At 36.7% G+C, this 12,496-nt stretch overlaps 1 protein-coding gene across 1 annotated transcript; it reads right to left on the bottom strand.

The window, feature by feature from the left end:
• Nucleotides 1-3,196: 3,196 nt before the first annotated feature.
• LOC127129792 (uncharacterized) lies at nucleotides 3,197-3,910 on the bottom strand. The gene has a single exon (XM_051058917.1). It carries the CDS (start codon nucleotides 3,908-3,910, stop codon nucleotides 3,197-3,199), a length of 714 nt encoding a protein of 237 aa, XP_050914874.1.
• Nucleotides 3,911-12,496: the final 8,586 nt, after the last annotated feature.

Genomic DNA, 12,496 nt, shown 5'->3' with positions numbered 1-12,496 from the left:
GCTACCATAACTTTTGATTCCCTCGTGATTTTTTAGCCCAACTTGGGCCAAATGATCTTTGATAAAAGATTAATAATATGAAAAAGGAATGGAATCAAAAGAGTGTTTAAGCTAAAAATGGCAAGGGTGGAACGTAGGGGTCATGGCAAGGTTTTGGCCCATTTTGGCAACTTGGTCTTTTACACAAATGAGGTCCTAACTGAATGAATTTATGTTTGAGCCTTGAATAAAAGTTGTATAGGATCCAAAAATGCACATTTGGATCAAATAAGCTTGTCATTTGGATAAAAATTGAAGGACTTATGGAGCTTAGACCAAAGGCATGACATACTTGCAAATTAGGTCAGACCAACTTGTACCCCTTTGTGTAAACTTGATATTTTCTTGCATTTCAAGCCACAATGATGATGGAACAAGCATCCCTTAATGAAAGCTTGATTAAGGATTGAATTATATGGAGAATATCTTGAATATTGAGTAAAGTGGCATGGAAATAAACACGTGAACCACCTTTGAATCATCATGAAGCAAACTTGCATTTCCTTTGACAAAGAGACCTTTATCTTGCCATGATTTGAAGAATGATCACCTAAATGAGAAACAAGAATAACCAAGTCCCATCTCTCAATGAAGTTAGGGTTAGTTAACAAGCAAAAACAAGATGAAACCCTAATGTTAAGATACAAACTAAGATGTGGCCATGCTTGTGATCCCATGACAAAATGTAATGGTCATTCATGATATGATTTGATGTATGCAAATGAATTATGCAAAAGGGGAAAATGAAGGGCAAATTTTTGGGTATGACAACTTCCCATATTTAATCATCTTAAACATGAAGGTGAAAATTGCATTTAGCTTTTTGTGTGTTCAGGTGGAAGAGGAGTAAATACATAAATATCCGAAAATTTGCCCATGATTAAAAAGGATTGTAAGGTATAACAAATAAACTTGTTGGTTTGGTCTGTTGGTGATTGACTGAAATATTCCGCGGGGGAAGATAGATCAGCTGCAAAGTAAAATGCTTGATATGCACTGTGTATCCAATGCAATGTATGATTGTTTGATTATGATACATATGCAAAGTGAATATGGGGTAGTTATATTAAGGATTGCTGATGAACGATAGACTTCAACTCATCGTTATCCACACCAAAGAACTTACAATGAAGAACTTCTAAGTTACCACCACTGCTCGAAAAAACCTTCTGACTGAGGACTACCATCAGGCTCCGCTGGGGAAGAAGGATGCATGACCTTACTGAGCAGTTATTGAGATACAAGCATAGAACAAGTGTGTAACTGTAAGCTACTGATAATCCACTAGGGAGTTTTCAGCAATCAAGAAATGCATAGAGTTTTCCTTTTGATTTAGATTTTTATTTATTCTCAAAGTATTATGGCATTATGTAATCAAGATTGGAAGTTATTTTGCAAACAAAATATGGGAAAATAAAAAGATGAGAAGTTACCGAATAACGACTTATTTTATTGATTGTGGAAAATTTTACATGTAGGGTGTGTACAAGGATGCAAAAATCCTTAAAGAGGAAATTGAAAAAATTGAAAAACAAATTAAATGACAATGAGAAATTTGTTTGACTTTCCACTGATTACAACATTGGTTGTCATTCGCTATAGCAATGGGCTCTGATACTTTGCTTCTATTGATGGTGATTGGACTGATATGATGTCGCCTGAGGTCAAGCTAAGGGTGAGAATATGCTCAAAAGATAATGTCAAGATATAGTCAAATTCATTTATCCCTAACTTGCATGGAATTTTTTATTCTTTTATCCATCGGGATGCCATTTTTGCCTAAGTCGCCCTTTCTGGTTTTCAACTTAGCGAGCTTATATCTTTTTTTTTGTTAAATCCCTAACTTTTGCATGAACATTTCTTTTTTTGGGTCCATAGGGATAGCCATTTTTTCTTAGATTGGTTCTGATGGATGCCAATCTAGTGGGCTTTAAATTCATTTTTTTTCTATGTATAATATTTTTTGACTATATCTGAGTTTACCAGCATCGGTAAGTCATCCCCATCCATTATGGTGAGAATGAGAGCCCCTCTTGAGGAGACCTTTTTGAAAATAAAGGGTCCTTCATAGTTGGGAGTCCACTTGCCTCTAGGATCCGAGTGTATAGGAGAAAGTATTTTGAGCACAAGCTCACCGACTTGGAATAAGCGAGGAAGAACATTCTTATCAAAAGCTCTCTTGAGGCGTCGTTGGTACAACTGACCATGGTAGACGACCATCAAGCGCTTCTCTTCGATGAGATTCAACTGATCATATCTTGATTGCACCCATTCAGCTTCATTAAGGTCTGCTTCCATGATAACCCTTAGGGAGGGGATTTTAACTTCAATAGGCAAAACAACATCCATTCCTTATACTAGCGAAAGGAGTTGCCCCAATAGAAGTATGTAGTGAAGTTTTGTAGTCGTGCAAAGCAAAGGGAAATATCTCATGCCAATCCTTGTATGTCTTAACCATCTTCTGGACAGTTTTCTTGATATTTTTGTTAGCTGATTCTACAACGCCATTCATCTTGGGCCGGTATGGCGAAGAGTTGTAATGCTCAATCTTAAACTCTTGGCACAATTCACTCATCATCTTATTGTTGAGGTTGTTGGCATTGTCAGTAATAATCTTGCTAGGAACGCTGTTGCGAAATATTATTTCTTTCTTGATAAATCTTGTAATCACTTGTCTCGTGATGTTTGCATAGGAAGCAACTTCCACCCACTTGGTGAAATAGTCAAAGAGGATGAAAGGATGATCGTTGGAAGCTTTTGGCTCAATCATACCAATCATGTCAATGCCCCACACAGAGAAAGGCCAAGGAGAAGTCAAGACGTTTAATGGATTCGGTGGAACATGGATCTTGTCACCAAAGATTTGTCACTTGTGACACCTCTTGACAAAGTTGTAACAGTTAACCTCCATTGTAGTCCAATAATACTCATCCCGAAGGATCTTCTTAGCCATAGCAGACCCTTTAGCATGTACACCTTCATAACCCTCATGTATGAACCTTATGATCGTGTTTTCTTCGTGTTTATCTATACATTTGAGCAACACGGAATCATAATTCCTCTTGTATAAAACATCCCTATTTAAGAAAAACTTAGAAGAAAATCTTCTTAAAGCCTTCTTATCAGTGATAGGTGATTTCTCGGGACAATCTTGTCTTTATAGATATCTCTTAATGTCGTAGCACCATGACTTATCGTCAGATTTAAACTCCATTGCTAGATAGTGCACTGGTTCATCCAAGTGGTCAATACGGATGACAAGTGCTTCATTCTTCCACTTGTCTTTAAACATGGATAAAAGAGTATCTAGAGAATCAGCTAACTGACTCTCTTCCCTCAGAATGTAATGAAAAGTGATTTCATCAAAATAAGGAATCAATTTTATAATGTGTTCTTTGTACGAAATCAACTTCTTATACCGAGTTTCCCAATCTCCTCGGACTTGACTGCTTACTAAAGTAGAATCTCTAAACACCTTAAGAATCTTGATTCTCAAGTCCATGGTTGCTTCAATACCGTAGATGCATGCTTCATATTCTGCCATATTATTGGTACAGTCAAAGCATAATCTAACGGTGAATGAAATGTGAAAACCAGTTGGAGATGTAATAACTGCTCCTATTCCATGGCCTTTTGCATTAGAGGCACCATTGAACACGAGCGTCCATCGCGCTTCTAGTTCGGATCCTTCATCTGGGCCTGGAATATTACAGTCTCTGATGAACATGATATCTTCATCGAGAAAGTCAAACTTGATCGACTGGTAACCCTCCATAGGTTGATGGGCAAGATAGTCAGACAAGACATTCCCCTTGATAGCTTTTTGAGTCACGTATTGGACGTCATAGTCGATTAATAATATTTGCCACATGGAAATTCTTCTAGTGACAGCAGGCTTCTCAAAAATGTACTTTATTGGATCCATTTTAGATATCAACAAAGTTGTGTGGCAAGTCATATATTGTCTCAGGTGTGGAGCTGCCCAAGTTATAACATAACAAGTCTTCTCCAAGAGTGAGTATCTAGTCTCACATTCAGTGAACTTCTTGCTCAAGTAATATATTGCATATTCTTTACGACTCGTTTCGTCATGTTGACCCAATATGAAACCCATTGATTCATTTATCACGGTGAGATACATGATTAATGGCCTACCGGGAAGCGATGGTTCTTGCAAATACTTTTTTATCTTGTCAAATGCCTCTTGACAATCATCATTCTATACGATCGTGATATGTAATTAAGCCGTCCAAGGAAACCTCAGACTTCTTTTTCTGTTTTTGGGAGTTGGCATGTCTTAAATGGCTCTAACTTTGTCAGGATCAACCTTAATACCTTTTTGACTCACTATGAACCCCAACAACTTGCCAGAACGGACTTCAAAGGTGCACTTAGCCGGATTCAGCCTTAACTAGAATTTCCAAAATCTGGAAAATAGCTTTCTCAGATGGTCTAAGTGATCATCTTTAGTCTTGGACTTAGAAATCATATCATCTACATACACTTCAATTTCCTTGTGGATCATGTTGTGAAAGAGAGTCATCATAGCATGTTGATCTGTTACTCTTGCATTTTTTAAACCAAAAGGCATGACTTTGAGGTAGCAGGTTCCCTAGGGTTTGATGAAAGTTGTTTTCTCCATGTCGTCTGGAGCCAACTTGATTTGATTATACCATGAAAAAACGTACATAAAAGAAAAGACTGAGTGTTAAGATGTGTTGTCTATTGTCGTACCTCGAAAAATGAGAACACGACCCAGTGAAGCACAACCGCACGCTCGCATGATGGACTAAACAGATTCTCCACCGAACTTTATTTATTCCTAATAAGGAAAGGGGAAATATCGATAAAACCCAAGAAAGAACGACAATGATTATGGTCGTCGCAACCAATTCAGGGTTCGGGAGTCGATTACGCAAGGGGAAGGTATTAACACCTCTCACGTCCATTGTACTCAATGGAAACCGTTGGGTTAGTTGTGCGCGTTAGTGTTAGTTTGAAATGCTAGGCTTCTTCAAAGACTAAGCTATTTTTGTTAATAAGCTCTCGTACCAAGGCTTTCAGCGTTAAGCAAGAATCTAGGTCATGTCCCACTGCCCCTTTATGGAATTCACATGTTGCATTTGGATTGTACCATGGCAGGTATGGTGACGTAGGTGTGAGAGCTCGAGGGGTCACCAAAGCATTCTGGATCAGCTGTGGGTAGAGCTTGCTATATGGCAACGGAATCGGGTCTTTGTGATTTTTGTTCCCCTTGTTCTGATTCTGATTTTTGTTCCGAACCTGACTTCGGTGATTTTGAGGAGGAATATCCAGAGGATGTTGATGATGGCATCCCGAGGGAGGGCCATATGCCGGTAGATGAGGAGTTGCCACATAGAATTGCCACTGACTTAGGGTAACACCGGATGGATGTGGAGCAGTAGCTCCCTCCGTTGTAGCAATGGGTATGGGATGACCCTCTTTTCTTAATAAGGCTTACAGGGTTTCCACGACCCATCCCATTTGGCTCTTCAAAAGATTGATTTCCTCCTTCAATGCTTCTTGACTTTTCCTTAGCTCGTCCATCATCTCTTGAGACATGGTTCTTTGTTCTAAATGCGTGTCAGGAATCACTTTGCTGATCATGGACAAAGGATGGATGAGTTTTTTTGTATTTTGTCTGGAAAATGACATGCATTATGATGAGATGCAGATGCAATGGAATGTGAATTAATGCAATGCAAGCCATGCATATTTGGTTTTTCCTCAATACACGGGTTAAAAAGTCTGAGGTACTGATGAATCTGATTACTTTCCAAGAATAGGTTCTCACGGGATACGATCTAGGGTTACAAAGGTTCCCAGAGTCATGGATCCATTAGACTGTTTGCTTCCTGTGGCAACTTACTTGCCGAGCATCAACTTCATCCAAAGTATCTACTCCAAGTGAGGTTCTGGCATCGATCCAACGAGAAATTCGTCTCGTGGACCCACACTATGCAATCATCTTTCCTAATTTGCCAAAGTATTAAGGTTCTACAAATGGTCCTCAGAGTCATGGATCCTAATGAAAATATTAAAGCTTACAGCAACTTACTTGCCGGGAGACAACATCCTTCCAAGGATATACTCTAAGTAAGATTCTCGCACAGACCCAACGAGAAATTCATCTCGCGGACCCACACTACACAACCTCGTCCTATCTTATGTTTTTACTCGAGACTCGGGTAAAAAGTCTTTCCCACAAGGTTTGTAATCAGAGTATCCAAGTACCAAAGCATAATGGAACCAATACAATATATTTTATCAATATGACAATAAAGATAGCAAAAACAATAAAGAAAAGCCACACAAGTAAACAAACAAAGGCACACAAACGACCTAACTAGGCTTGACTCACTTAGGGAAACATGTTATCCCCAGCAGAGTCGCCAACTGTCGTACCTCGAAAAATGAGAACACGACCTAGCGAAGCGCAGCTGCACGCTCGCATGATGGACTAAACAGAGTCGCCACCGAACTTTATTTATTCCTAAAAAGGAAAGGGGAAATATCGATAAAACCCAAGAAAGAATGACAATGATTATGGTCATCGTAACCAAATCAGGGTTCGGGAATCAATTACGCAAGGGGAAGGTATTAGCACCCCTCACACACGTTGTACTCAACGGTAACCGTTAGGTTAGTTGTGCGCGTTAGTGTTAGTTTGAAATGCTAGGTTTCTTGAGTTATTGGGTGGGAAAGAAAGCATATAAGAGAAAAGAATGTTTTGGGATTTTGCAACGATGAGGACTAAGCCTAAGTTTTTTTATTAATGGGCCTGATAAGATTTACGAATCCTGCTCCTACGTATCTCCAGGTGCAATAGAGAACTCAAGGCTTACATAGTTCTGGGTAGAAAAATATTTATTTGTTGATCGATTTTAGCGAAAGGTATATTATATTAATCGACGAAAACATTATTTTACCCAAAACAGATCAGGAGTGGACGCATACCACACATCGAATGGATTTACAAATCAACATTCAGAAAAACGTCACTTATCTTAACTCAACAATTATGGTAGAAGCATTGCTTTACATCACCTTAAGACAAGATGTCTTTCGTTTATGAAAAAGTTTTAAAGACCGCACGACGGCGAAAAAAGAGTTTGATTGGTTGGATGTATTTTTGGGCTTGAAAGACGAGTATTTATAACTTGCAAGCTCTTACAACTTGAGTCTAATACTCGGGATTACGACTTGATATTTCATCCAGGTAATCTTTTTCTTTCAATTTTATCAAGATAAAGGAGTTTGAATATTCACGAGTGTTTTAGAGGAGAAGACGAATACATAGGGCTTACAAGCTCTTACAACTTGGGTCTAATATTCGGGATTACGACTGGATATTTCATCCGGGTAATCTTTTTCTTCAGATTCACTTATGAAAATGATTTGAATATTGGAGCATTTTGAAGAGAAGACGAATACATAGGGCTTACAAGCTCTTACAACTTGGGCCTAATATTCGGGATTACGACTGGATATTTCATCCAGGTAGTCTTTTTCTTTCAATTTTATTAAGAATTTTTTTGAAGAGATTTACAAGTGGTTTGAAGGGAAGACGAACACTTTTGGCTTGCAAGCTCTTACAACTTGGGCCTAGCATTCGGGACTACATCTGGACCTTTCACCCAGGTAATCTTTTTCTTTCAACTTTATTAAGAAAAGGGTTTGAATATTTACAAGTGTTTTAGAGAGAAGACGAACACTTATGGCTTGCAAGCTCTTACAATTTGGGCCTAACATTCGAGATTACGACTGGACCTTTCACCTAGGTAATCTTTTTCTTCTGATTTTAGTAAAAGAGATTTAAAAGAAAAGATTAATGCAAAGGTTTGAAATTAAATTAAAATAACCAAAGCATGGAAATTTGAAATTAATGAAAATTAAATAGATATGTTTAAAAAAACTCGATGTAAAAAATACCCCAAAAATAAGTCGAAGAAAATAAATAAATGAATAAAAAAGGTATATATAAAACACTTAAAAAAATTAACACGGAAAAAATAAAATCAACAAGTATTTAAAATACGGCTAGATAGGAGGATACAAAACTCGGCCGTGGGTGGTTAGTCATTAGACAAACACAGCCAATAATATATATATTAAAAAACTGCGCTGAAATAATTAAAATAAAACAAAAAGCATTGGAGTAGCAGTACCAAGCACACCTTATTTGCCAAACTATCATAGTGATATAGATTTTCAACAAAACAAAACACGAAAGTGCTACGAAACTAAAATCGAATCAAAAATACCATACAAAACAAACAAGAAAACAAAATAAATTATGCAAAAAGGAGTTTGAAACCGAGAGTTATCGAAAGTCGAAGTCGTTGTCGGTTTTGCCGTGAAGTGGTTGATTCACTATTTCTCACGTTTTGTGTGATTTGTTGTAGTGATGCAACGAAAAAAAATTATTGCGGAAAAAGCTTAAGGAAAAGTGTAGGTGGTGTGGAGGTCGCAAGAGGTTCCGGCGTGAGCTATTAACGGTTTGGAAAGGCTTTTTGTACAAAGCTGGTGCTTCTAGTTATTTCTACTCCTTGATTTCAAAACAAATTTTCAATGGAGTATTTAATATCATCTACTTTGGTAGACTCTTATAAACATTTTCCAACTTCATCCTATTCAATGACCTGCACTTTTTCGAATTATTTCATATTGAATAAAACCCAAATTCTTTCTTAAGCATGTGAATGGAGAGAAATAAAAGAGTGGATAAAATTCAAGAGAAATACTAAAAGTGGATAAATTCTAGATTTTTGAAAGACTATGGATAAGAAAGAGGAGAGAAATAAAAGAGTATTTGGATGAGTTTGTAATTCTATGGAAACTGTAAAAGAAGAAAAAATGGTTTCTGTGAATAGTGATTATTGAAGTCCTCTTTTGATTTTTGAAAAGAGAGAGATCCAAAATTTTTGGGATCTTCACGATGAACCTACGAGGATGCGGCACTCTGTCTCCAATTGGTTCTCCCAAAATTCTTGCAATGTAATAAGTATAAATACTAGGGTTCTCATAATACATAAAGACTAAAATGTCCCTTCATATTTTAAATGACAACAAATGGATACTAAAATTAAATTGAAATAAAAATCTAAATAAATTTTAACAAATCAAATGAAAGTTCAACTAATTCCATTTATTTTTTCGGAACATGTTAATAAAAAACGGAAATAAAAAATGAAATAAAATGAATAAAAAACGGGCGAAAAGATATCCAAAAAATAAAATTGAATGCACCAAAATGATCAGTACGAAATAAACTTCTCGGAAACATATAGGTTTTTGTCAAATTTTGAAATGGAAAATGCCCGGTTAAAACGCTCAGAAGAGCCAAAATGTGATCGAAAAATTAGCCGAAAAATAAATCGAACACACCAGGTTAAACTACGCGAAGCATAGATTAATAAAATTGATGTCTGCAAGCTTGATTTGGAAATTTTCCGTCCGCTGATTTGACGTACATTTGAAAATTGATTCAGCCGGTTTGCATGTAGATCTGAAATTTATTTCGACTGATATTATAAGCACTATGCGGTATAGAATGCATGTTATGATATGCAGAGATGCAACGACTATGATGAATGTGTTAAATTGGTGATTCAGGGTCAAAATCAGGGTGTGACAGTTGCCCCTATTTAAGTATCTTCAACTAGAGAATATGAATCAGGACATTCTTCATATGATCATAGTGGGAGATAGTTAAATACTAAGAAGACCCGGATTTTGATCTTGAAATGCAAATGATATGAGATGAGATGAGATGTTATGAATGTATGAATGACTCTTTTTGTTTTTGATTTGCTGGGAATGTGATCAGACATAAGATAAACCACAATATGATGTTTTATGATGAATGCAGAATGAGACAAAGATCTATGGGGAATGATGGAGACATATGGTAAAGGTGACCCAGAAAAAACAAAAAATGAGGGTAGAAATTCATTGGAAATAACAATCCTGCTGGAGGAAAGACAACTGGGGAATATGCAAAGAGATTTTGATAACAGGTTGATACGTGACCTGACAACACCAGAATATTCAAAGAATTTTCACAACAGATTCAAACATGATCTATCAACACTTGAATATTCAAAGAGTGCTAAATCAACATGCTCATACATGACCTGACAGCAACAAGGAACATACAAAGAAGGTTTAAACAACAGGTTCAGATATGACCTGATGACAGCTTGAATATCAAGGAAAGTTTAGTCAAAGGGTTTATACATGACCTGACAACATTGGAAAAAATTAAAGAATTCCATCAATAGGTTCATACATGACCTGACAGCAACAAGGAACATACAAAGAAGGTTTAAACAACAGGTTCAGACATGACCTGATGACAACTTGAATATCAAGGAAAGTTTAGTCAATGGGTTTATACATGACCTGACAACACTGGAAAAAATTAAAGAATTCCATCAATAGGTTCATACATGACCTGACCATTTGAATATTCAAAGAGTTTCAATAACAGGTTCAAACATGACCTGACAATTTTAGGGGATATCAAAAGGTTCCAATAATAGGTTCAAACATGACCTGACAATATTGGAAAACATACAAAGAAAGTTCCATCAACCGGCTCATACATAACCTAATAGCATTGGAAAATTCAAACTGTTTCAACAACAAGTTCAGACATGACCTGTCAATACTAGAAAATCAAGGAAATTTTAATTGATAGGTTCACACGTGACCTCAACATTAGGATATTCAAATAAATTTTCACCCATAGGTTCAGACATGACCTGACAACACTTCGGAAAAATCAAAGGGAGTTTTATCAATAGGTTCATACATGACTTGACGACATTGGAAAGTTCAAAGAAAGCATATCCACAGGTTCATGCATGACTTGACAATTCTGGAGGTTTCAAAGATATTTTATTAACCGGTTCATATGTGACCTGACAACACTGGAAAACCCAAAGAAAACTTCAACAATAGGTTCATACAAGACCTGACAATATTGGAAAACATACAAAGTGAGTTTCATCAACAGGTTCATACATGACTTGACACTTTAGAATACATCTGATAGTTCTGGAGATTTCTCACAAGAAATTCAGCCGATCAAAGATTTTGGAGATTCCTAACAAGGAATTTATGCAAAACAAAGATAAGCATGAGTGTTCTTATAAGTAGATCATCCACGCAAAATGCTACGATGATTCTTTACAAAGAAATCAAACAAAACCAACATCATTGGAGTTTTCTAACACGAAAAACCTCCAAGCTTCTGGGAATTCCTCAAGATGACGAGTCATTCATGACTTTCACGGAACCATCAGGAAATACATGGTAATCAAACTCTTTGTATGGGCCAACAACAATTGGACTTTGACCGTAAGCAATGGATTACAACCAACTTTTAACGGATTTTGCCAACAACAATTGGACTTTGACCGTAAGCAATAGATTACTGTAAGACCCCAATTTTGTCCCTAAGATCCCTCATGGCATCGTATCATTTCATTGCATAGTCTCAAGGATTTTTGAGCATCTTGCCTTCCTTTCCCTGGGGGTGGGGTCTCCTTGTGAGTGGTTTTGGATCACCAGGCATTGCTTGCATTGTATATCCTTGCTTTTCTTGTTTAATCACTAACCAAAAGTACCAAAAATATGTCATCTAACATTTGTTTTGCAGTCTAAGCAAGCACAGGTCAAAGCAATTCAAGGTTTTCCTTTGAGCAAGAGCAGATGGTATCTTCTTGAAATGAGAACCATATGATCTTTATATTAAGCTGATATGAGCTAAGGTTCATTTTGGAGCAATTTCCCAAATGGTTGAAGCTCAAATTCATCAGGCATTGCCAAGGTCATCTGAGGACCATGTGATCAACTGTACATCCAATTAAAGGCTTTGAGGTGTGGGAAATAATCTTAACATCCTCATTCATGTTCAAACAAGGCCTATTCATCATGTCAAACACTTATGTTGAAGAATTTGAAGTCAAATCAAAAGTTTCCCAAAATGGAAAGTGACTTGTAATTTCAAGTTTCCAAAAATGGAAAGTTTTTGGATCACATTCAACTCAACTTTCCAACATCAAAGGAGCTTCAAATGAATTTTTATCCAACAAAGTTGAAGATCTTTCTCTCCCATTTCCAAAAAGTTCAAGATCATGATCATCTGATGAATGGTTGAAGAATTATGATCAAATGATTGCCAAGTGTGCATGGAAGTTCAACAAGCCATAACTTTTGATCCAAAGCTCCAAAATGAGTCACTCTTTTTGCATATTGCTTGTTATGACCTATATTTTCCAAATCCATCATTGCATTGCATGAAATTTAATCACATGATCAAATGTCCATGCATGAACATTTTGGAGGGAAAGTTGGAAATTCAAATTTGGTGCATCATATGAATTTAATCCCAATCCAATTATGTGCATGAGATGATTTTAAGTGTAAT

The sequence above is a fragment of the Lathyrus oleraceus genome, chromosome 3 (assembly GCF_024323335.1).
Source record: "Lathyrus oleraceus cultivar Zhongwan6 chromosome 3, CAAS_Psat_ZW6_1.0, whole genome shotgun sequence".
In the NCBI taxonomy this organism is placed as follows: Eukaryota; Viridiplantae; Streptophyta; class Magnoliopsida; order Fabales; family Fabaceae; genus Lathyrus; species Lathyrus oleraceus.
Note: the sequence above shows the minus strand (reverse complement) of the source record. Positions and strands in the feature narration are given on the sequence as shown.